This window comes from Propithecus coquereli, unplaced genomic scaffold, assembly GCF_000956105.1.
Source record: "Propithecus coquereli isolate 6110/MARCELLA unplaced genomic scaffold, Pcoq_1.0 Scaffold34, whole genome shotgun sequence".
Classification (NCBI taxonomy): Eukaryota; Metazoa; Chordata; class Mammalia; order Primates; family Indriidae; genus Propithecus; species Propithecus coquereli.
Genome location: NW_012149063.1, coordinates 4,156,176 through 4,180,336, shown reverse-complemented (window position 1 = coordinate 4,180,336; position 24,161 = coordinate 4,156,176). Strand labels below are relative to the sequence as shown.

Here is a 24,161-nt window from a genome sequence, read left to right as displayed (position 1 = left end):
GAAAGTATTACCTTTTGGTAAAAAAAAAAAAAAATGCTTCATTTTTAAAATGAAATGCAAAATTGCATATTGTTTGTGTCCATTTCATAATACGTTGAAATAACAATTATAAATAAATAGCAAACTTATTCCTTTGGCTTACCTTTAATTAATTTGTTGAAGGCGTGATTAAATGTATTGATTAAAAGATGTACATGGAAAAATTTAAAAGATCCTAATTATCGGTAATAATATAAAGTGATATAATTTAGAAAAAATGTTACTATGTATTATTATAGTAAATTTTTAATGTATAGCTTTGTACTTGTTTGTAAACTCTGAAATTGTAATCAGCCCATTGTTTTTACAGGTCTTAATTTTAATTCAGACCATTTCAAAGAAGTAGTAATAACAGAGTAGATTTTTTCCTCTGCAAAATGAAGTTACTCAACAGACGTAACATTCTTTCTCTTTGACCCAATTTTTAATTCTTCTTTCTGCTTGTCAGGTTGTTAAAAATTTTTTAATAGGCTGAATTATAGCTAAAACTGAGTTGGTGAACTAATTGAAGATAGTATCTATGAAGTCATCTCCATGGGATAGGGTGAGGTAGAACAGAGAAACCCATTCTGGTAGCAGCTATTATTACACTATATATTAATTTGTTTTTGAAATGTTATCAATATGCCAGGGACCCCGACCATTTAATTACAGGAAATAGAAAAAATTATAAATGTTTTATATATATAATTTGCATTAGTGTCCTTTACTATGCCATGTCTGTCTTTGCCACTATGCAGAAAGCTTCAACCTCAACTACTTGAACAGTGAATTCTGAAATGACTTATTTAAGTCTTCCTTTTTGTTTTTTTTTAAGTTCTTCTATTCTGTTCTATTGTAATTATTGACTATTTTTCCTCCTCTTTGAGAATATAGTTCGCAACTTCAGTCTGTTCTCTATAACAGATGGAGCTTTAGAACTATAATAATAATTTTATAAAAAATGGAACTATAGAAGGGAAGAGGGATTTTTAGTACAGAATGAGCTATAAGTATTTGCGTGCCCACTTAAGCTATTTTGAAAATGAATTCATAGGGACATATGCTTGATGTTCCATACAAAAATTTAACAATTATTTTCTAACTAGCCTTTAGTGATAAAGGGATGCTAAGTATTTACTTAGTTATAGTGATACTAAGTATGTACTTAGAGCTGTGACTGGACGGTTATTATTTCTACATATAATAGCAAGTTTTAAATTACTCTTTCTAATGCTGACATTTTACATGTGTGCTTTATTTTATGAAAATCTGTTATATAAAATGTGAAATTGCAAAGCAGTTAAATTAGGAATTGGCTATTTCAAAAAATATATTTTTGAAAAGACTTCAAAGGAAAGTTTGTTTTTGGTTGGTTGGTGGTTGGTTGATTTTAAAGCTTTCCAGATTCTTTGAAAATATTTGGTTTCTGTGAAAAATACTTTGGTTTTCTAAAGTGAGATATATGTCTAGATATTATATAAACACTTGTAAAATGTTCTAGAGTACCACACCTTCTCTTCTAACCTTCATATTATCCTCTTTCTCAGTGTTTGACTTCTACATTTTTTGTATTTACTTGTTCTTTCTAATAATTGTCCGCTCCATAATCTCTTTCCTGCTTTTTTTTTCTTTTAGCTTTTATTGAATTTACTGAGCAGTCTTAGATTTCTGACTTCATCTTCTTCGTAACCAGTTTACCACATAACTTTTCTTTTCTTAACTTCCATCGTGGAATATTTTGGGAGAATGGATCAACTAATAATGCTGAAACATACTCTCATATCATAAATATTCATATTTTCTTCTGAGAGGCTATTTTGGGTGAGAAGAATGAATGCACTATGAAGAAAGTTGATAGTGCATATGGAGAACAAAAGTGAGCAAGTAGTGTCACCTTATAAATAGCAGTTGTCTGCTTACAACTGGGCACTAATTTTTTAGTTGTACAGTTAAAAAATAATAGTAAATCGTGGGTATTAAAAATAAGTTATTTGGCATTCTAAAGCACAGTTGGAAAATAGGTCATTAAAAATAGGTCATTCTGTTTTCTAAAAGAACAATAGATTAGATAAACTTATAACTCACACAGGCCAGGCTTGAGTCAAGAGAAAAGATGTTACTACCTCTTGTTTTATCGACTCCCTGTACACCTGGGTTTATTAAGCGGACATGAACTGTACCCCCACTTGTAATTATATAGCTTCTACCACAGGCTGGATCTGATCTGATCTGTGAATATTTGATATTCATTATATCCTACACAGGAAATATAACCTGTGGTATGTCAGTTTAGGGTTTAGATTTGGAGCCTGGCATACTCTTGCATTAGCAAGGGTGACTCATTCTCTCCCTTTTGTAAGCTCTTGACATACAGCAGAATTAATCATTAGATTCAGTTCATTAGTGCTGAAGGACAAAACTTCATGGGAAGCCCATGCCATATGGACTTATAAGAATAGGAGGCCTATTTACTTTTTCTTGAAATGGATAATTTATGACATGCATTGTATTTCATAATAATAATTGAATAGGTAAACTAAAATGTGAAAAAATGTATTTACTATTGAATAAATCACAAGGTTTAGTTCACATTTTATGCTACTGTATATTTTTCTATAGGATTAGAAAAATAATAAATCCAAAGCTGTTAAAGTATGATAGAGTAAAGAATGAGAAATAGGTAGAAATTTCCAAAAGTGAATACATGGATAAAATAAATAGATATTTCTAGTTACCACGAAAAAGTAAATGTGAACTTACTTACGGGCTTATTATTTTCATCTTGTGAGAGTAGGAAAATCACTGTGCAGCAAATACTTTTTTCCCCACTGTATCAAGAGTTTTGTCTAATATTTGTTTTAGTTATTATTAGTTTATACAGTCATTGCTCACTCATTCACTAAGTGATTATTGTCACATCTTGCCTGATAGAGGCATGATTCAAATTCCCATTTCAAAAGAATTACATAATATTACTTTATAGACTTTGAAGTTTTAACTGTATTTGAGTGAACATTAATTTTAACTTTTTGCGTGCCAAGATGTTCTATATATGCTTTTTCTAAAGTAATACTGCTAGTGAGTGACAAACCCAGAACTTGAACTTTTTTTCACTCCTATTTCAATGGCTATTCATGTGATTTATTCCTAGAATTCTTTTGTTGTAGATGAATAGAAAATTGATTTTTCATATTCAGAAGAATTAATTCACTCGTAGCTTTCATTGCATCTCTCTTAGAATAGTGGGAATGTTTGCTTTTCCTAAATTTTTTTTTAGAAATATGCTATTTCATTTTCATTACAGATAAAGGAGGACAGTTTTAAGTAGATTATTTTTCACACACTTTTTTATTTCTCTTTCTCTCACATATTTCCTTTCTTGGGAATTATGTTAGTGACTGCTGTATCAACTAGAACATTTCTTTATTATTGGCTAATTTATTGATTTTCATTCTTACTGATTTTTACTCAATTTATTTTTAGGCCGGGCACGGTGGCTCACGCGTGTAATCCTAGCACTGTGGGAGGCCGAGGCAGGAGGATCGCTTGAGCTCAGCAGTTCAGGGACCAGCTGTGTTCTAGGCTGACGCCATGCCACTCTAGCCCAGGCAACAGAGCAACACTGTCTGAAAAAAAAAAAAAGAAATTTATTTTTAAAGCTCAACAGAGGAAGTACATTTTTTTTTTTTTTTTTTTTTGAGACAGAGTCTTGCTCTGTTGTCTGGGCTAGAATGCCTCACTCACAGCAACCTCAAACTCCTGGGCTCACGCGATCCTTCTGCCTCAGCCTCCCAAGTAGCTAGGACTATTTTTCTCTATTTTTAGTAGAGATGGGGTCTCGCTCTTGCTCATGGTGGTCTTGAACTTCTGAGCTCAAACGATCCTCCCGCCTCGGCCTCCCAGAGTGCTAGGATTACAGGCGTGAGCCACCGTACCCGGCCGAGAAAGCACATTTTTAAAAAAACTATAAGTATTCTCTAAAATAATTTTTTGTATATCTTAAGAATTTCACAGAATAGAACTATGTGATAAAATATATGGAGACTATAAAATTATTCCTGAGACTATATCAAAAAGAACAAGTAACTTTTTCGTTACCAATAATTACATTAAACTTACCTAATTATCACTTATTGAAGGCTGCAGTTGCAAAGGAAGTAATTTCCTATCTTTAAAAAGTTATTCCTTTGAGACAAAGGTACTAATGATATCTGTGGGTTTGAGGAAACTAACCATATACCAAGTTTGCTTTTATGGTCGATCTTGTCTTGATACCAGTCTTTGATAAATTCCAGTTATGGGAGAGTTTATGTGGCATGTCAGTTTAGGGTTTAGATTTGTCTTTGTGATTCAAAAACTCTGCTAGGTTGATTGTTTAGTCAGATCATTATTCTAGAGTTGAAGATCACTGTGTGGATGTGCTTTCAAGGATTGTCACTAAATTAACAAAAATAGCTAAAACAAAACAAAACAAAAAAAAAAAAACCCTGAAAAACTAACTTCATTGTAATAGATTCTCTTCATAGTCATAATATTTTTTAAAAGATACATATTACCAATCATAATAACTCCAAACTGATGAGGAAATAAGAATTTTGAAAGTTATTAGAACCAATAACTATGTCTTGACACTGCTATTATTCAGGATTGTGATATGACCGCCACGTGGGTATGTGTTGCTCTTTATTTTCTAGTCTTTAAATTTTGCTGTCTTCTTGATTTTAAATATTTGATTAGTTGGAGAGAATGCATATAGAAACTAGTTTGTCATCTCTGTATGGAATATTAAATAGTTTAGTAGGGATTGGCTTTAATGTGTGTGTTTTGGTGTGTGTGTATAGAGTATATTTATTTGATTTATAAGCCCTGAATATAAGTGCCAGAAGTTTTACTGAAAGAACATAACCAATTTGTAATTGAAACAGGATTAGTCAAGAATCATCAGCACCAACACAAATGTATCTTTGCAGACCGAAGGAAGCAACTAAAAAATTTACAGTCATCTCAATCTCTACTAAAACAAAAATCACATCCAACATGCCACCTGACACCATTTCTTTCTCTCTCTCTCCTTTGCTCCTTGCGATGTGGCATTCACCTCTCCTTGTGCCTCCGTTCTGAAGAGATAACAGTATAGCAACAACTCTGCCACTGAAATCCTGTTCTCTGACCGATATTGGCACCTGCAAAGAGAAACAACCAGTAACAGGCAGCAGCAGCATCAGTATTAATCTTCCATGATGAAATCTTTACAGGTCAAGAACAAGTACAGAGCTCTTTTCTCACTCCTTCACAGTGGACCATGCAACTAGTTGAAATGGAAGACAATGGATTACCTACAAGCCTTTTGAACAGTGGAAAATACAGGGCGTTGGTTTTAGGTGAATTGACCCTCACATATTCTTGAAGTTTTATATCCCCTTTGGTCTTTCTTTCTAGAATACCATTGCCATCTGATTTATCAAATCCTTAGTAGGACCACAAAGAATAAGTTTGCATATGTGACATTTCTTGTCACTTCAGGTTCAAATGAAATAAAATAATGAGCAATATGCTAGAGGGCTTAATCTTTAAATCTACATGGCCACCTTTATATTTATAGCCATGATTAGAAGAAATCTTTTGGGAATTCTTCTTTCAGTTAAAGCCAACCACATTATACATTATGTTTCTGTAGAACATAACACAAGATGCTACTTGTGTAGGCAGTAGTTTTCAGTGGAATTCTGGTAAAAATGCACTATACTAGAAAAAGTCACAATTAAGCCCATGAAGAATGTTATGAGGTTCTTGACTTCTTGGTATATATGGGCAAGAAAGATTCCAAGAAGAGTGCTGGAATTCTACACTTGACATTTTGTGCTCACCACTGCTTCCCATTTAAAAATAAGTAATAATCTATAAAAGACACCTGTGCTGAGAGAACATGGAACTAGCTGTAGATGGGAAAACTCAGTGATTCATGTTCCTATCTCTTGCTCTCATGGATCTACAAACATTCCTGGCTCTGTTTTTCCTCACTTGGAATCATATACCTTAACTTGATAGTAGATAATGGTCAGTTACCAAACTGAAAATGTAGAGGTGTTTTACTTCCCTACTGTTTAATATTAATCTAGTTGTTGTATAGGCAATGCAATTAAAAACATTTTGGAAAGACTCTTAGAAGTCATCTTAGCCATCAGAGCAGGGTTTAATTAATTCAGGTGTCTAAGTTTAGCCCAGAGATCACTATTTCACAAAAAAGAAGAGAACAGTTGCTTGGCTACCGGCCCTTCCCAATCAGAAGTATAAATCCCTTGCCATTTATAGGCATATATGCATAATGAGATTGTAGACTAGGTTAAAAGGAAGCAGAAAGTTGGGAGAAGGGCTACAGTGTGCTGTATCTGTATGTGCTAGGGCTTTGTGTCAGCACCTTTATTAGTGTTAAACATTAAGGAAGGAGTTTCACCTCCATAATACAGCAGCTATGAATTTTTTTAAAGAAATATATTAAACATTTAAAATTGCCAGTTAGTTGAATTGTTACATTTATTTGCTCCTGGGGAGGTAGGTTTTTGTTTTTGTTTTGTTTTTAATTAGAATGGAAGAACTGACCAGAGAATCAAAATCTGCCTATTTTAACAGTCATTTGCAGTTAGGAGTAGTAATGTATGTATTTATACGTTTGAAGAGAGAATAAACCACTACTTTTCTTCCCCCACCCAAGAAAGAAGGAAATGAAGTGTGGACAGAGGAAAACATTAAAAATAAAGGTTCTGGCTGTGGCGTGGTGGCTCATGCCTGTAATCCTAACACTTTGGGAGGCTGAGGCAGGAGGATCGCTTCAGGCCAGGAGTTTAAGACCAGCCTGAGCAAGAACGAGACCCTGTCTCTACCAGAAGTAGAAAAAATTAGCCAGGCATGGTGGCACACTTCTCTAGCCCCAGCTACTTGGGAGGCTGAGGCAGGAGGATTGCTTGAGCCGAGGAGTTTGAGGTTGCTGTGAGCTATGATAACACCACTGCACTCTAGCTTGGGAGACAGAGCAAGACCCTTTCTCCCAAAAAAGAAAAAGAGTAAAGGTTCTAAAATAATTATCTAAGGTAGTTGAACACATCTGATGAAGATAGAGTATACTCTCGTCAGTAATAACCAGTTTAGTGATTGGGGATAGGAGTGAAGGGAGCGTTCATGTAGTTAATAAAGAAAACCTCTAATAATTTTGTGATTTTTGTCTCTTCTCCTTCTCCCACCCCTCTACAGAATCATACTCAAGCAAAAATATTATTATAGGGCAGTAGTTTCAAAACTGAGTAAATTCATACCTGCTTTGTCTAGGGGGGGTTTTTTTTGTTGATTTGTTGGTTTATATTTCCACTGGTTCACATCTCACATGCCCTTATTTAGGATATAGGAAATCATATAATCCGACATATATTTAGGATAAATTTGAAGTAAATTGGTAATTTTCTCCTTAATTCTTTTTTTCTGTACTGCCTTTCCTTTCCATTAGCTTTTACTGGTGCCTTTTGTTAATTTAACCTTTCATTTTCCTGGTGATAAACTTTTAGAATGGCATTAGAAGTAGTTTATGAAATTAAAACAATTTTTTTAAGAACTTAGAGATGTTAACTTTTAAGGGATTAATATTGTTCATATTACTAAAGTAAATTTGGTGTTAAACTTTTTGAAACCTAATTCTGAATTAAGTTTTCTTAAACCAAGTAATGTTGTGGTATTATTGAATAGATTGTTCCAGGCTGTAATGCTTTTCTCTGCTTCCACCATTTTTATAATATACCACACAGAAGTTCTTTTCTTTTATCAATGCTCATAGATTACAGGCAAGCTGAGATTGATATATCAGAATACTTCCTATCTTGGCTTTATAGAAAGGCAATTCTTAGAAACTGAATTTTTTTTGTGGGAATAACAAGTAATACACTTTCAGGATTTGCTAAATAACTTTAGTATGTTTAATTTTTTCAGGAGATATATTGGTTTTACATATAAAAATGCATTTTATAACCCTTTACTCTTTATAGCTTTAATGCTTACCTACATACTCCACCTTTCTTTTAATAATTGCCTTTTGAAAAATTGCCATTATGAGAAATGTTCAAGAATACTTCAAATCCAGCTAAATACAAATTAACCTGGAATTTTGCAGAAATTTCACATTGCTATAACTTACTTTTGGTTTAGAGAATTGAGCCAAAGGGATATTAAATTGCCAGAAGACACTTCTATGCTGAAGATCTGGTGACAGACAAACTCTTCTGGTTAAGTCGCTATGGGATTTATCTTCCGTATAAATCTTTAAAAATTAGAACTGTTGGAAGGTGGTGTTTTTTGCACGTTACTTAAACAGTGAGACAATATTGAGGTCTTTTGTTGTATACTTGTATGATTCGGGTTTTTATGTAAGTAATTCAGAATATTAGAGCTTGTTTTATAATAAAATACTGTTAAGACAGCTGTAGTATGTACTGTTAAATTGTCGTATCTTTTTTTTAAACAGGAGAGCCATGTCCTTTATTGTGTATTTGATCACCAGACCTACCTCTCTCTTTAATACAATCTATTCTTACTCATGTCCCTTCTGCATTGTAATAGCCAGTAGACAACAGAGACGGTTATTTCCAGATGCTATTTGTCTCTTTGTTTCTTCTAGATTTTCTCTGCTTTATTTAACTGCTCTGTTTAGTGGATGAATCCAGGATTGAAACTTTGTATTCTTACTAAGCAGTTTAGCTGATTGGATTGTTTCTCTTTCATTCTACTGATCTGGCCTACTTTTGCCATGAGTTTGAGGATTCCATTCTATGATGAATTCAGATCAGTTGTGAGCCCACATCATCTTTTCTCCAGAATCCTCAGAAAAAGATTAATTTATGAGGATGGTCTAGAGGTTAATGTCAATCTCAAGCAAAGAGAGTGTATCCTACAGGATAGATCTTTGGAAAAGATTTGTACCAAAGATAAATTACTTGTTGAGACTACTCCATTCTCGACTATTATACCCTGGGGCCCGACCCAAACTGAGCCTTGCCTCTTTCTATGAGGAGAGGGTACTAGACAGTATTGACCTAGGATTTGCCTACAAGTATGTTTGTTAGGCTGCTCAGGCTGCTGTAACAAACTACCAGACTGCGTCGCTTAAAACAACAGAAATTTACTTTTTCATAGTTCTAGACTCTAGAAGTCCAAGATTAGGGTTCATTTTCTGGTGAGGGCTCTCTTCCTGGCTCGCATATGGCTACCTTCTCATTTTGTCCTCACATGGCCTTTTCCTTGTGCTCCTGGATGGGGGCAGGGGTCGTCTTCTCATAAAGCCACTAATCCCATCATGAGGGCGCCGTCCTCATGACTTAATCTCACTGTAATTACCTCCCAAAGACCTCATCTCCAAATGCCATCATATTGAGGGGTTAGGACTTCAATATATGAATTTGGGGGAACACATTCAGTCCATAGCAGTATGTATACTTACTCTCAGTGGAATTTTTAGAGTTGCAAAATTATCTTTCTCCCCGAAGCGAGTCACTTTGTTTTAAGGTCCAAGATATCATGAAATAATAAGTTACAAGAAGAAAGATGTAGTGTATTTCACTGACTATGGTAGATTTGTGTCTATTTGTATGTATATAAGACTACTTAATGGTTCCTTCCCTTGACATTTCCTGTTAAGTACCCAGAATCCATCTTTTTTCCCCTTGTGGTACTGACATTTTGTTTTTTCCAGTAAACTTAACAATTCAAACTAAATGAAGCTTGCCTGTGCTTTTATTTTATAAGATTTTATGGGACATATTTGTCATGTTTTATAGAGGGGGAAAACACTTGCTTTAATTTACTGACAGGCATATATTTTACTTTAACAAGTATTTATGTTGCAGTGTTGATTATTTCCATTGTATAGACATCTGAAGATTATAAAACAAATGTAATTTTGTGCAACAACCTAGCTGAAGCTTGTAATTATATATTTATGACTCAATAAAATTTAACTTCTATAAATTCACTGTTGAATAATTCACTCCATGCCATAATTTCAAATAAAAGTTAAAGCAAGTATTTCGGCTGGTATTCTAATAGGCTTTTCATAATTTTATCAGATTATTTAAAATTTCACCAGGCTACCAAATGTTTAGCAGCTTCCTAAATGTGTGAGAATCACATTAATGCAACTTTTAAAGCAACAAACATTAGTAACTTGAAGAGAAAAAGTTAACTGCTTTCTAGATTCTGTAGTGTAAATAAATTTAAATTCTTCCATATTCCTGGGCATACCTATATGGCCAGTTTCTTATTCTACTTTATATGACTAAATTAAAACAACTAAGCTGTGTTTTGAGTTTATTGTTCCCAGGCTCTTAAATTTATTTCCTGTTTGTATAATAAATCTTTGATTATTAATCTAGGATATCACCTTACTTTTTCCCTTTTTTTTACAATTTGTGACTGAAGCTGTAACAATGAGGAAATTTCAGTTAAGGTAGTCTATTTCATGTATCTATTTCAGAAAAATCTCCCAAAAATTCTAGGAAAGTTTATCTTCACTTATTTTGAAATTTTCTATTTGCCATGTAATAACTAATCTACATTAAATATCTCTGCAACAAGTAGTGGTTGAATTTCATTTTAAAATAATAAAATATTTTAAATTTAGTATTTTAATCTGTGAAGATTTTGGTTTTTTTCTAAAATACTTAAAATTTTCCTTTCAATTTGTATTTTAGATGTATGTGTAATAGACTTTATACCTCTATTATCTATCTTCTAATGAAATGAACATATTTATGTTTTCAAAGTAAATTTCAGAATTATTAATTTTTTTGAGGTAAAGGATTTTTTAATGTCAAAGGATAAATTACTAGGAAAAAAGCAAAGGAGCTAATGAAATAGAGGAATATTTAAATGTAGTATTCAGAAATAACCTCTGTTCAATGTGTTCTAGATTTATAATTATACCGGGTACACATTTAGACCAGAGGAACCTATATTTACTTATTCAACAAATATGTATTCAAAAATGCTCTAAAATTGAGCATTCCTAGAAATTTTCACTGAAACTAAGCATATGCTTATCCATTAAGTAGTATTCAAATTTGTTTTGACAAAGGGGGTGTGTATAAAACATGGGTGATATGTTTGCTTATTTGTTTTAGTGTCTAGTTTTAAAATGTTTTAAAAGTTGTGTACTATAAGACAAAAATATATCAAAATTTGTATATTAAATGATTGTTAAGTAAATTTCTTTAGGATTTGTTTACATCTGCTCTGATAACTGAGGGTCTGCCACAGCAATCCATAAATTTTTTGTCATAATGTCTCTTTAGGATTAAAGTGGAATTTATCCAAGGTGAATGGTCAGGTTGTGTATGTGTATTTGTATTACAAATGCTGTAAGGTCTAGGAATAATTAGTTCTGTCTTCTTCCTTTCTTCCTCTTTTAATTATTGTAAAAAATTTTTTTCATTTTATCTGTTTTCTACTAATAAATTATTCCCTCTTAAATTAAAATTTGGGTGGACCAGAAATAAAATTTTCAGCTCATTTTGTGTTATAAGTCAGTTTCCAGCTACCTTGCAGTGACTTTCAGTTATAGACATTATAAAAATAGATTTCTTGTATAAAAGAGAATAAAGCCCAGCATCTCATTAGGAATAGATAGATTTTTATGTGGAGGATGGTTTCTTGAAATAGGCTTTTTGCCTTATCTCTTTCCATCTTTCAGGCATTGAAAAGAGCACTTGGTCTTTTAACTCAGTGGTACTTTATAATACTATTCTTTCCATCACTGTAAAAAATTGATGCATGGGTAAAAATATCTTTTTATATCAGAAATAAATTGAGCTTGTTATAGTCCCCTCTCTTCATTTTCAGGAAGAGGCAGAAATCCAGGCAGAACTTGAACGTTTGGAAAGAGTCAGAAATCTTCACATACGGGAGCTCAAAAGAATAAACAATGAAGATAATTCACAGTAAGTCATTATTTGTATTTCAGTTTTATATAATTAAAGTCCACCCCCTTCGTAGAGAGCATAACCAGTACTTCCTTGTTGGAGTGTCTAATCATACTTAGAAGAGATCCAAAGTTCTTCCCATGGCTTGCAAGGCCTTTTGTGATCTGGTCTCTGGTCACCTCACCCTCCATGCTGGGCTTTTGTGCTTGCCATCGCCTCTGCCTAAAGTGTTTCTCCTTTAAATATCTGAGTGGCTTACTCCTTATTTCACTCCAAATGTTCATTAGAGAGGCCATCCGTAGGCCACCCTATCTAAAAGGGCAATACCTGCATCAGTCCATTTCCTCTTTTAATATCCTTACCTTGCTTTATTTTTTCATAGTATTTATCACTATCTGGAATTGTTAATTTATTTTTAAGTTATTATCTGTCTTTTCCCCACTACAGTGTAAGCTTCATGAGAACAAGGACTTAGTTTTTTTCTTTCTGTATTTCCAGGGCCTAAACCAGTTCCTGGCACATGATAGGCACTTCATAAATATTTGTAACTAAATACTAAAGTTAATATTATAGTAGTGAAGAAGTTATTTCAACTAAAGGTATTTCAGTTAGTCATGTCTTCAGCATTATGGAAGAATTTGGGAAGAAAATGGAAAAGAAGTACAAGTTACTGTCTCTGTTCTTAATACCTGGTTATCAAAATGAGTACCGTAAATAGTAAATGTTAAGGGAATTCAAAGAAGAGAAAATATCTGTGGGCTTGTGGAAGCTCCATAAAGAAGGTAGAAATTGAGCAAGAAGATATGAATAGAAATTAAGTAAGATACTACTTGGCTTTAATGTAAAAGAGGGGAAGGGGCCTATAATTAGTGGCTCGTGCCTATAATCCCAGCACTTTGGGAGGCCAAAACAGGAGGATGACTTGAGGCCAAGAGTTCAAGACCAGCTGGACAATGTAACAAGACCCTGTCTCTACAAAAAATATATATATATTTTTTTTCTAATTTGAAAAAAAGCGAGATGAAGGGTATCTGTTTATCTTTAAGACTATTCATGTAATGTAAAGCTTCATGACTTCATATGAGTGTCAAAACTGGAAGTGACCAATTTCTTTTGTGAAATATGAATATCCTGCTCAGAAGGCCTATTCATGATTTTCTATGTATATGTAATTCATAATATACAGATTTTTCCAGTGTATGAGGTGAATGAAATAATATAGTTATAGAATAATCTAAATTCTGTCAGATTAAAATTCTAGTAAAGCAGATGGAACAAAACTAAAATTAACTGTTCTGAAAATTATGTTCAAACTTTGTGCATCTGATTTAGATTGATGAAAATAAAGTGAATTACTAAGCTTTACAGTTTGGCTTGAAACTAAGCAGAAATCTCTTTTATTTATAAATTTGTCAAGAAAGCTTAAATTATCAAATCTATAGTCAATTGATTTTAAATAAAATAAAATGTAATGTATTTGCATCAGGAATCATAAGACTATCATTGACTTTTTTTTAAATTTTGAAATTATACATTTTGGAACCACATTTTTCTGTTAATCCCTGCTACGTATTAGCGGTTAAGCAAGTTACTTAACCTCTCTCTGTGCAGCGGTGCCTTCATCTGTAAAATAGACATAGAGCCTACTTCACAGAGTTGGTTGAGAACTAAATGAGTTAATACATGTAAGTGCTTGATACAAGTTGAACATCCTGATTCTGGAAATCCAAAATCTGAACTGCTCCAAAATTTAAAACATTTTGAGCACTCACATGATGCTCAAAAGAAATGCTCATTGGAGCATTTCAGATTTTGGATTTTCACATTAGGGATGCTCAGTAGGTAAGTAGAATGCAAATATTCCAAAATCAAAAAAAAAAAAAAATCAAAAACACTTCCAGTCCCAAGCATTTCAAATAAGAAATACTCAATCTGTATGTAGCAAGTAAAATAAATATTAAATAGTAATAGTGGTAATATAATCTGTGAGTGATTTTTTTAAAAGGTTTTAAAAATCTTTACTTTTAAAAGTTGGTGATTAAAATTTTATTTTATAGAAGTCCAAAGACAATAAAATTTAATCATCAGTGAAGGCTAATTTATAAATATAATTATTTTTAATCCTGTGTCAATACTGTAAAATCTTGATTAATCATAACTTCCAGTATAAAAGTATGTTTTTCTGAGAGAAGTATTTGCTACTGAGTAGATAAAGGATTTTATAAAGCTTTTGGCAATATAGCAATTGTTAGGTCTTTATGTGAGTGCTATAATTGGTCGTCAAACCTAAATATTCAGCTATAAAAGTTAAGATTTATGAGAACCAAGGCCTTAAGATGGATGATAGTCATGCAGGCAAACTGGTAGAAAGTTAAAAGAAATATTGAATGGAATTTGAAGTTAGCAGTAGTGTAAATGAGAAAGAAATGGCTAGGAGTAGAATAGGAAAGTAGAACTTTAATATAGAAGGAACTTTTTTGTGTATCTTTTAATGTGCCTGAGTGTTTTTTCCCCACTCTTAAGGTTCAAAGATCACCCAACATTAAATGAAAGATATTTATTACTTCATCTGCTTGGTAGAGGTGGCTTTAGTGAAGTGTATAAGGTAATGTAAATTTTATTCTGTTCTTTATACTAATATAGCAAATATATAGAAGTATACAGTTAAGAAGTACTTGTCTTCTGTTTATTGAATCTTATGACTGATTTTATGTCCTCTAATTACAAAAAAAGGTTTGTTGTGATTTATGTTATCTTATATCCAGAGTCTAAAGACTGTCCTTACCACTTGTGCAGTCCCTCTGATATTTGGTACCTAGTTACTGTTAGCCTGTCTGATACAAATAATAGCAGCCATTTGAATCAAGATAGGCAGGTAGCCATTTAATATACTACATTGATGGAAAGATTGTACCCTTTAATTTAAACATGGGTCCGAGTCTTAACATGTCCTGAATTTATCCAAATTTCTACCTGTTTTAAGGCCATTGTTTCTCAAATGCATATGTATAAATGTAGGCATTTTTACTCACCATATTCCTTATTTTATCCTTTTTTTTTTTTTTACTTTACAGTATATCTTTCAGTCCAACCTTTAAATAACGGGGTTCCTAAGGTCTATTTTATCATTTTATATTCTCCCTGTAGAAGATTTTTATCCCTTCTCATTCACTTGAGTTATCAGCTATTTGATTTCACCCCTAGATTTATAAATCTAGCCCATACTTTCTTTCTGAGCTATATACCTGAGAGTGTTTGTGTATATGACAGTTTATTTACCTTATGTGGGTGCTTCATAGGCACTGCAAACTCATGTCTGAAATAGGAGTTATCATCTTCTTCAAAACCCCTTCTTTAACATTGTTTCCTGCTTCAGTATGTACTGTTGCCATTTATCTACCTGGTCCCTTGAGTGAGTGAAAAACATACAAACCAATAAAAACCATCCTTTGCTTTTCCTATCAGTTCCCTTCCTCTGACATCCCTGGTACCTGCTGTTATTATGTCATTAAGTTCTCCTAAATCCAAGGATGACCCTTGTCCTCTGTCTCTTAGCTTAAGGATTCTTCCCAAACCTCCTAACTGATCACTTTCTCGTGGGCATTGGGTTTTTCCAGTGCATTTTGTACACTGCATCTACAGCAACATTTTTTATAAAAGGCAATCTGATCATCTCTCCTGCTTAAAAGCCCCAGTAGCTTCCCATTTGCTCTCAGGGTGAAGTCATGGTGAAGGTTATGCTTTCACCTTAAACTTCATTTCCTCTAGAAGGCCTCCCTGACCCTCTGCATCTCCTTAGATCAGATTTGGTCTGCCTTTTATAAGCTCCTTATATTACTTTGTGCTTCATTACAGATTGGTATAGATAGTGGTTAAGAGCTCTGGTTCTGAAGCCAGACTGCTGGGTTTAAATCCTGACTGCCATTTACTACTTGTACAAATCTGGGCTTATTACTTAAAACTCTGCCTCATTGCCTCCTTCTGGGAATAATAATAATAATACTTTCATTATAGGGTTGTTACAATGGTAAACTGAGTTATCACATGTAAATCATATAGAACATTGGTATTTAGTAAATATAAGCTAATAAGATTATTACTATTATAAGAAATCATCCTCCCTGTTCAATGAGGCAAGAATTATGCCTTTCTGGTTTACCAAAGGCAACCTGGGTTCTAGTTCTGACTCCGGGGAAAATTAAGGGATTTAGATTCAGAGAACTTCAATTCTGATCTCCATTCAACCATGAACTATTAATATTTGTTGTTGTTTTGATAACTTGGACAAGCATTAGACGTCATGGGCCTTACCTTCCTCAGTCATCAAGAGTGATCTTTGAGCTTTGTTCCAGTTCCTATTTCTCTTATTCTAATGGTTGTTCATCTTCAAGCACTGAATGATTGAAGTAGGTTTATCCAGGCTATAAGATAGAAAAGATGATCATAACAGTTCAATTTGAATCTAAAAATAACCAACTTAGATCTAAAAAAGTCATCAAAAATACAGTTGGTATTAGCACAGCCTAAAAGTTGCCCAGCTTATTATGAACCTGTCTTGAGCTTTTGTGACAGCCCTCTGCCACTGCCCAGTAGTATTTCAACTGTTTTTAGCCCCGTATATGGGACTTTGGTAGAAAAGTCTTAAACAGAAAATAGAAAATGTAGATTGGGGCCCCGTGACTTGAACTTTCTATACTGACCTAAATACCAGCAACATCTCTTTCTAACCCCATTAAAACCCTTTCATGGTTGCCAGGTCCATTGGGAAACAAAAGCAGCAGGTAATAAGTCACGAAATAAAGACTTTTATCTTATACCAAGGTAGAAGATTTTGAATCAGTTGCTGAGTGATTACCATATTAGCCTTATTGGAAGGTATTACCCCAACTCACCTAATCTTGGAAGAAGTGTTATATGTTATTCATTATAATCCATATATACTGATATTAACTTTTTATTAGTAGTATACTTATAATTTTTCTTTGATTATCCTTTATTATGACTCGGTCATAATAAGAATTATAAAGAATTTTATTCTTTGTAAGTTTTTTTGGTTTTCCCTTACATAAACTATTCTTATTTTTATTTTTTTTAATTAAACTTAACCCTTAATAATGAAATTAGCTAATGTTTATTGGATATTTATTATGAACCTTAAATTATTCTAAGCACTTCATATGTTTTACCCCATTTAATCCTCTCAACAACTCTAACTTTATAAATAAGATTATTAGCCCAGAGTCACTCAGCTGATAAGTTCATCTGACTCCAAAGAGAATATTCTTAACTACTGTATCCTATGTTATGTCTGATCTTACACTTTATAATTTTGTAACAAAAAGTAGTCACTTTACTGTTTTTCCTTTACTGCTTATTTTTAGGTTAAATTGATGGCAGGGAATGGGGACTGGGGAATTTCTTTCTAATAAATATATAAGCTTTTAAGTGTTTTTTGAAAGGGGCACATTTGTATATAAACTACAGTGGAACCTACGGTATTAAATCTCTTTAATGGCATTCATGTTTTTAAAAAACATAAGTCATGTGAAGCGTTAAAGTACTGGTCATTCTGTGTTTTTAATTTAAGAAATAGGCTGGGGATTTGAATAAATCAATTATAAATCCTTTTTTGAGACAACCAGGGAAAATTGAAGATAGGTATTAGATGAGATTAAGGAGTTACTATTGATATCATTAGGTGTGATAATGATATATGGTTATTTTATTTAAAAGCCTTATCTCTCAGAGAAAAATACTGAAAAATTTACAGGCGAAATGATGTGTCGTCTGGAATTTGTTTTAAAAACACTCCATGGGAGAAGTAAAAGCATGGGTAATAGGAAATAGATGAAATAAGAATGGCAAAATACTGATAAATTTTGAAGCTGGAAAGTTTTTGAAACAAGGGCTCATTTTACTTTTGTATATGTTTGGACAGTTTCATAATAACAGTGTAGAATTTTTCTCAACAGTTGGAAAATTATTAGGAATTTGTTAATTTTCAAAAAAGTGAAAAAATAAGTGAGGGGGTTGCTAGGAAAAGATAGATTAAGAAGGTTTGTTTTTTCCAACCCGTAAAAAAACAATACAAGCATCTGTTTTCCTGGCTGCTTACTGCTACTGCCGGTATAGAGAATCAGGTCCATATTAAGAACAAATAATAGCTTTATTGTTTTGATTCAATATATTGGCATTTATAAAACTGAATGTGAAAATTCATATTAAGGTTTTCTTTGATTTATCACCGTGGAATTTGTATCTGGTTTCTGATAATAAAGGTGTCATTGAACTATATATAGTCTTAGCAGAGATGATCACTAAAGACTGTAGTGTTTATACTAATTCCATATTATTGTAAAAATTATCACCAAAATTAAAAAAAAAATCTCTTCAGCTATTCATTTGATCTTTGGTTATAACTTTTTCTTGCCTTGAATCCTAGGCTTTTGACCTTTATGAACAAAGATATGCTGCTGTGAAGATACATCAGCTTAATAAAAGTTGGAGAGATGAGAAAAAAGAAAACTACCACAAGTAAATGTTAATACTTTATGGTTTTTATAAATTGAAAAATTTTTAAATGGTCTTAGAGAATTAATACACTCTCTCCCCATAGACATGCCTGCAGAGAGTACAGAATACACAAAGAACTGGATCACCCCAGAATAGTTAAACTCTATGATTATTTCTCCTTGGATACAGATACGTAAGTGAATATAAGGATTTAGTTTTTAAGAAAAGATATGTTTGATTTTGCTTTCCCTATCCTGTGATGATGATATAAAACTCTCCATCTCCCCATTGTGATTCTGAATTATTGGGTAATATTTATGTCTAATTTTTTTCTCTTCTCCATTGCAGGTTTTGCACAGTGTTGGAATACTGTGAAGGCAATGACTTGGATTTCTATCTGAAGCAACACAAATTAATGTCAGAGAAAGAAGCTAGGTCTATTGTAATGCAGATTGTAAATGCACTAAGATATCTCAATGAGATCAAGCCCCCTATTATACATTATGATCTTAAGCCAGGTAATTAATGAAATGTATCTAATAAATTTTTTAAGCTCAAAAGAGTATAGTTTGTAGAAGTCATATTCATTCATTATCTGAAAACATGCTTTTTGGTTTAGTTTTTAAAACTTCAGTAGAATACTAGTAAAATTAAAAGTGTGTTTATTATATCACCACATTTTTAAATATGTTTATTTCCCAAAAGTTAAAGTAGTAAAGATAATGTTTTCATATACACATCTTTAAAAGAATCTTATATCTTGTTCTTAGGAAACATCCTTCTGGTAGATGGAACAGCATGTGGAGAAATCAAAATCACTGATTTCGGTCTGTCCAAGATTATGGATGATGATAGCTATGGTGTAGATGGAATGGATCTAACTTCCCAAGGGGCAGGCACTTACTGGTAAATGTATTATTTAAAGTAGCAAAATTATCTAGATTAATGCCTAGCATTTTTATGAGAATTTAGTTTTTATTTTCATGTAGGCTTTGAGATTACTGTGGTGAAGGTACTGATTATTAAGCCTCTGAGTTGAGACGGAGATTATTGTGGTCAATCCTCTTTTCTCATCTGTTCTTAACTGCAAATATCAGCATACTGGAGAGAGAATGACTTGGTATTAGCAAATGACTTCAGTATCTACCAGCCACAAACTCCTAACATGGAGAATTTGTGAATTTTAGGGTGATGTTTATCACGAACATAAATATTTATGTAAATATAATTTCTTAACTATTAGAAACAAAAACTGTAAACATCAAGCCCTCTCTGGGGCCAGGCATGGTGGCTAACACCTATAATCTCAGCACTTCGGGAGGCCAAGGCAGGAGGATCGCTTGAGGCCAAGAGTTTGAAACCAGCCTGGACAACATAGTGAGACCCTGTCTCTACAAAAAATAAGAGAACAAATTAGCTGAGTGTGGTGGCATACACCTTTAGTCGTAGCTACTCTGGAGGCTGAGATAGGAAGATTGCTTGAGCGGGCAGTTGGAGGTTGCACTGAGCTATGGAGGTTGCACTGAGCTATGGTTATGCCACTGCACTCCAGCCTGGGTGACAGAGAAAGACCCTGTCTCAAAAGAACAAAGCCCTCTCTCTAGAGGTTTTATGGTTGCAGTTTTTGTGGGAGATGGATGTTTTATTGATTGTGGATGGGAGATAAAGTTGGCATATTCTTTGGTCTTTGGACTTGACTTTCCAAAATCCCTTTTAAAGACTATACATAGAGATATAAATCTAGATAGAATCATAGATTCATAGATGTAAATCTAAATGAATGCCATCCTTCAGAGCACCTAGGTGTTGACAAGTACTACTTAATTGTGAATTTTCAAACATACTGTCAAATTCACCAAAGTGAGGAACATAGACTATAAAATTTTAAAACAAACTTAGTTCTCAGAATAAATTAGTTCGATGAGAAGAGAGATAATTATACTAAACTTCATTGAACAGGATTGTGACTACAAACATAAATGTGACTTTAGGGTTTCCAGAATAGTCTTTACACAGTTAGCCTGGGTACATAATAACCAGTTCCACAAGATGCCACTGGTCCATATAGATTTTACTTTTCATGAACAGGGATTATTAGTCATGTTTATATATTCTTTTAAAACCATTTTAAAGTTTCAAATTCTGCTTATGACATTTCCAAGAAATATGGGTAAAATAATAACGAAACCAACAAAAGCAAAGCTTCTTGGTGGAACCCAGGACTCCATGGAAGACAACTTAAAAGCCAGGTTCTAAATAAGACATCATTCTTCCTCTGCAGGGCATTCTTATTATTTGTTTCCCTTACTCTGGCTTCACAAGTATAAGATAGCACAAGGAAATTTCCCTCTTACAGGTAGACAAGAGATGGGGAAACTTATGTTTTAGGGGCTGTACAGGAAGGAGATAGTCACGGCATTGTTATGCAGGAATACGGAATGTATTTCCCATAGAAACAATGTTCCAAAAACCAGTTAGTTTGTACTAGTCATATTAGTTGCTTAGCTATGTATAGTTGACCCTTGAACAACACTGGTGAACTGCATGGTTCACTTATATTTGGATTTCTTTCAATAAGTACATTGGAAAATTTTTTGGAGACTTGTGACAATTTGAAAAAACTTGCAGATGAACTACATAGCCTAGAAATATTGAAAAAATTAAGAAAAAGGTATGTCATGAATGCATAAAATAGATGTAGGTAGTAGTCTGTTTTATTATTTACTACCATAAAATATATCAACCTATTATAAAAAGTTAAAATTTTATTAAGATATATACACAGAGACCATACATGGTGCCATTTGTAGTCAAGAGAAATGTAAACAAACAAAGATGCATGATTAAATCATAACCACATAAAATTAACTTTAGTACATACTGTACTACTGTAATAATTTCATAGCCACCTGCTGTTGCTATTGTGGTGAGCTCAAGCGTTGCAAAGTATCTGCTTAAAATGCCATGTGATGCTAATCACGTCTGGGTGAGCAGTTCATCTCTCCAGTAAATTGCATATCACAGTAAAAAATTATTGTGGTTCTCGCATATTTTCCATCATGGTTAGTGCAGTACTATAAACCTTGAATAACACTAGTGATGCTGGAAGTGCTCCTAAGAAGCAGAGAAAAGTCATGACATTACAAGAAAAAGGCTGGGTGAGGTGGGTCACGCCCGTAATCCTAGCACTCTAGGAGGCTGCGGTGGGAAGATTGCTTGAGGTCTGGAGTTTGAGCCCAATCTAAGCAAGAGAGAGACTCCATCTCTACTAAAAATAGAAAAAATTAGGTAGCCATGGTGGCGCATGCCTTTAGTCTTAGCTCCTTGGGAGGCTGAAGCAGGAGGATTGCTTGAGCCTGGGAGTTTGAAGTTGCAGTGAGCTATCATCATGCCATTGCATTCTAGCCCAGGCAACAGAACAACATTCCTTCTCAAAAAAAAAAGAAAGAAAGAAAAAGTTAACTTGCTTGCTATGTGTACTATATATTGAGGTCTACAGCTGTGGTTACCCACCATTTCAAGATGAGTAAATCCAGCAGGGCCCCTGTGAAAAAAGAAAGGGAAATTCGTGAAGCTGTCACTAGCTACACCAGCAAGTGTGGAATCCTTGTAATTCTTGTGAAATACCCTTTTATCTCGTATTGAAAGTACAGCTATTATGTGGGTGCAATATTGCTGTAAGAAAGGTATACCTGTAGACTATAATGTGATTTGAGAAAAAGTGAAGTCATTGTATGACAAAAGGAAGGTGAAGGATCTACAGCTGGAGAATTTAATGCCAGCAAAGGATGGTTTGATGATTTTATGGCTCAAAAGGCTTAAAAATGTCAAGATGACAGCAGAATCGGCTTCTGCTGACCAAGAGGCAGCAGAAGAGCTCCCAGATGCCATTAATAAAAACATTGAGGAGAAAGTCTTTCTGCCTGAATGGTTTTTTAACTCAGACAAAAGTACCCTGTGCTGGGGAAAAAAAAAAGCCACAAAGGACATTTATTAGTAAGGAAGAGAAGCAAGCACCAGGATTTCAGACATGAAAGAATAGGCTAACTCAACCGTTTTGTGCAAATGGAATCGGGTTTATAATTAGGACTGCCATCATCTATAAAGCTGCTAACCTTCAAGCCTCAAAGGGAAAAGAGAAAAATTAGTTTTATAACAAGGAGTCTTGGACGACAAGAACCCTTTTTCTGGATTGGTTCCATCAATGCTTTGTCCCTGAAGTCAGAAAAACCAGTAAGGGACTGCCTTTTAAAGTTCTTGTGATTTTAGACAATGCCCCTGGCCACCCAGAATCCCCGTGAGTTCAACACTGAAGGTGTCAAAGCGGTCTGCTTGCCCCCAAACACACGTCTCTAAATCATCCTCTAGTTCAGTGGGTCATGAGGACCTTTAAGGCTCATTACACATGCCATACGCTATGGAAAAGATTGTCAGTGGTATGGAAGAGAACCCCAGTAGAGAGAACGTCACGAAAGTCTGGAAGTATTACACTATTGAGGGTGCCATTAGTGTTATAGAAAAAGCCATGAAAGCCATTAAGCCTGAAACAGTAAGTTCCTGCCAGATGTTGTGCATGACTTCACAGGATTTATGACAGTGCTAATCAAGGAAATTATGAAAGAGATTGTGGATATGGCAAAAAAAGGTGGGGGGGAGGTGGTGAAGGGTTTCAATATTTGGATCTTCAAGAAATTCAAGAGCTAATAGACACCACACCAGAGGAATTAACAGAAGATGACTTGATGTAGATGAGTACTTTGGAACTAGTGCCATACAATGAGGAAGACAACATAGAAGAAGCAGTGCCAGAAAAAAGTTGACATTAGACAGCCTGGCAGAAGGGTCTGATTATTCAAGACTGCTTTTGACCTCTTTTATCACTTACATCTTTCTATGGCACAAGCTCTGAAACTAAAGCAAATGGTAGAAGAAGGGTTGGTATCATATATAAACATTTTTAGAGAAATGAAAATGGAAAAAAGCCAGACAGAAATTATGACCTATTTTTGCAAAGTTATACCAAGTGTGCCTGCCTATCTTGTCTCTCTTTCCACCTCTTCTGCCTCTGTCATCCCTGAGACAGCAAGACCAACCCTTCCTCTTTCTCCTCTGCCTGCTCAATCTGAAGATGATGAGGATGAAGACCTTTATGATGATCCACTTCCACTTAAGGAATAATAAACATATTTTCTGTATGATTTTCTTAATAATTTCTTTAGCTAGCTTTATTGTAAGAATACATTATGTAATACATATAACATACAAAATGTGTCGATCGACCATTCGTGTTATCAGTAAGGCTTCCAGTCAACAGTAGACTATTACTAGTTAAGTTTTGGGGGGAGTCAAAAGTGGCATGTTGATTTTCAACTGTGCAGGGGTTCTGTTCCCTAATCCCCACATTGTTAAGGGTCAACTCTGTTTGATATACTGGGATGGCCATATTCATACTTTTAGAATACTCATGTATATTGCTTTTATAAATTACCTTTCATCCCCAGAAACTTAAAATATTTATCAATATTACTTAGGAGAGGGCCGAGCGCTGTGGCTGACGCCTGTAATCTTAGCAATCTGGGAGGCAGAGGCGGGTGGATCGCTCAAGGTCAGGAGTTCGAGACCAGCCTGAGCAAGAGCGAGACCCCATCTCTACTAAAAAAATAGAAAGAAATG

General features: G+C 33.9%; 1 protein-coding gene across 3 annotated transcripts in view; it reads left to right on the top strand.

Annotated features, from left to right (window-relative positions):
- The window catches only part of TLK1 (tousled-like kinase 1), a 156,685-nt gene that overhangs the window by 117,971 nt on the left and 14,553 nt on the right, over nt 1-24,161 (top strand). For all 3 annotated transcript variants that reach the window (XM_012650795.1, XM_012650794.1, XM_012650796.1), the window contains 6 exons: nt 11,896-11,993; nt 14,499-14,580; nt 18,418-18,509; nt 18,592-18,681; nt 18,837-19,006; nt 19,259-19,394. In XM_012650795.1, the coding sequence (XP_012506249.1) occupies nt 11,896-11,993; nt 14,499-14,580; nt 18,418-18,509; nt 18,592-18,681; nt 18,837-19,006; nt 19,259-19,394 (668 nt within the window). The remainder of the gene's footprint in view (nt 1-11,895; nt 11,994-14,498; nt 14,581-18,417; nt 18,510-18,591; nt 18,682-18,836; nt 19,007-19,258; nt 19,395-24,161) is intronic.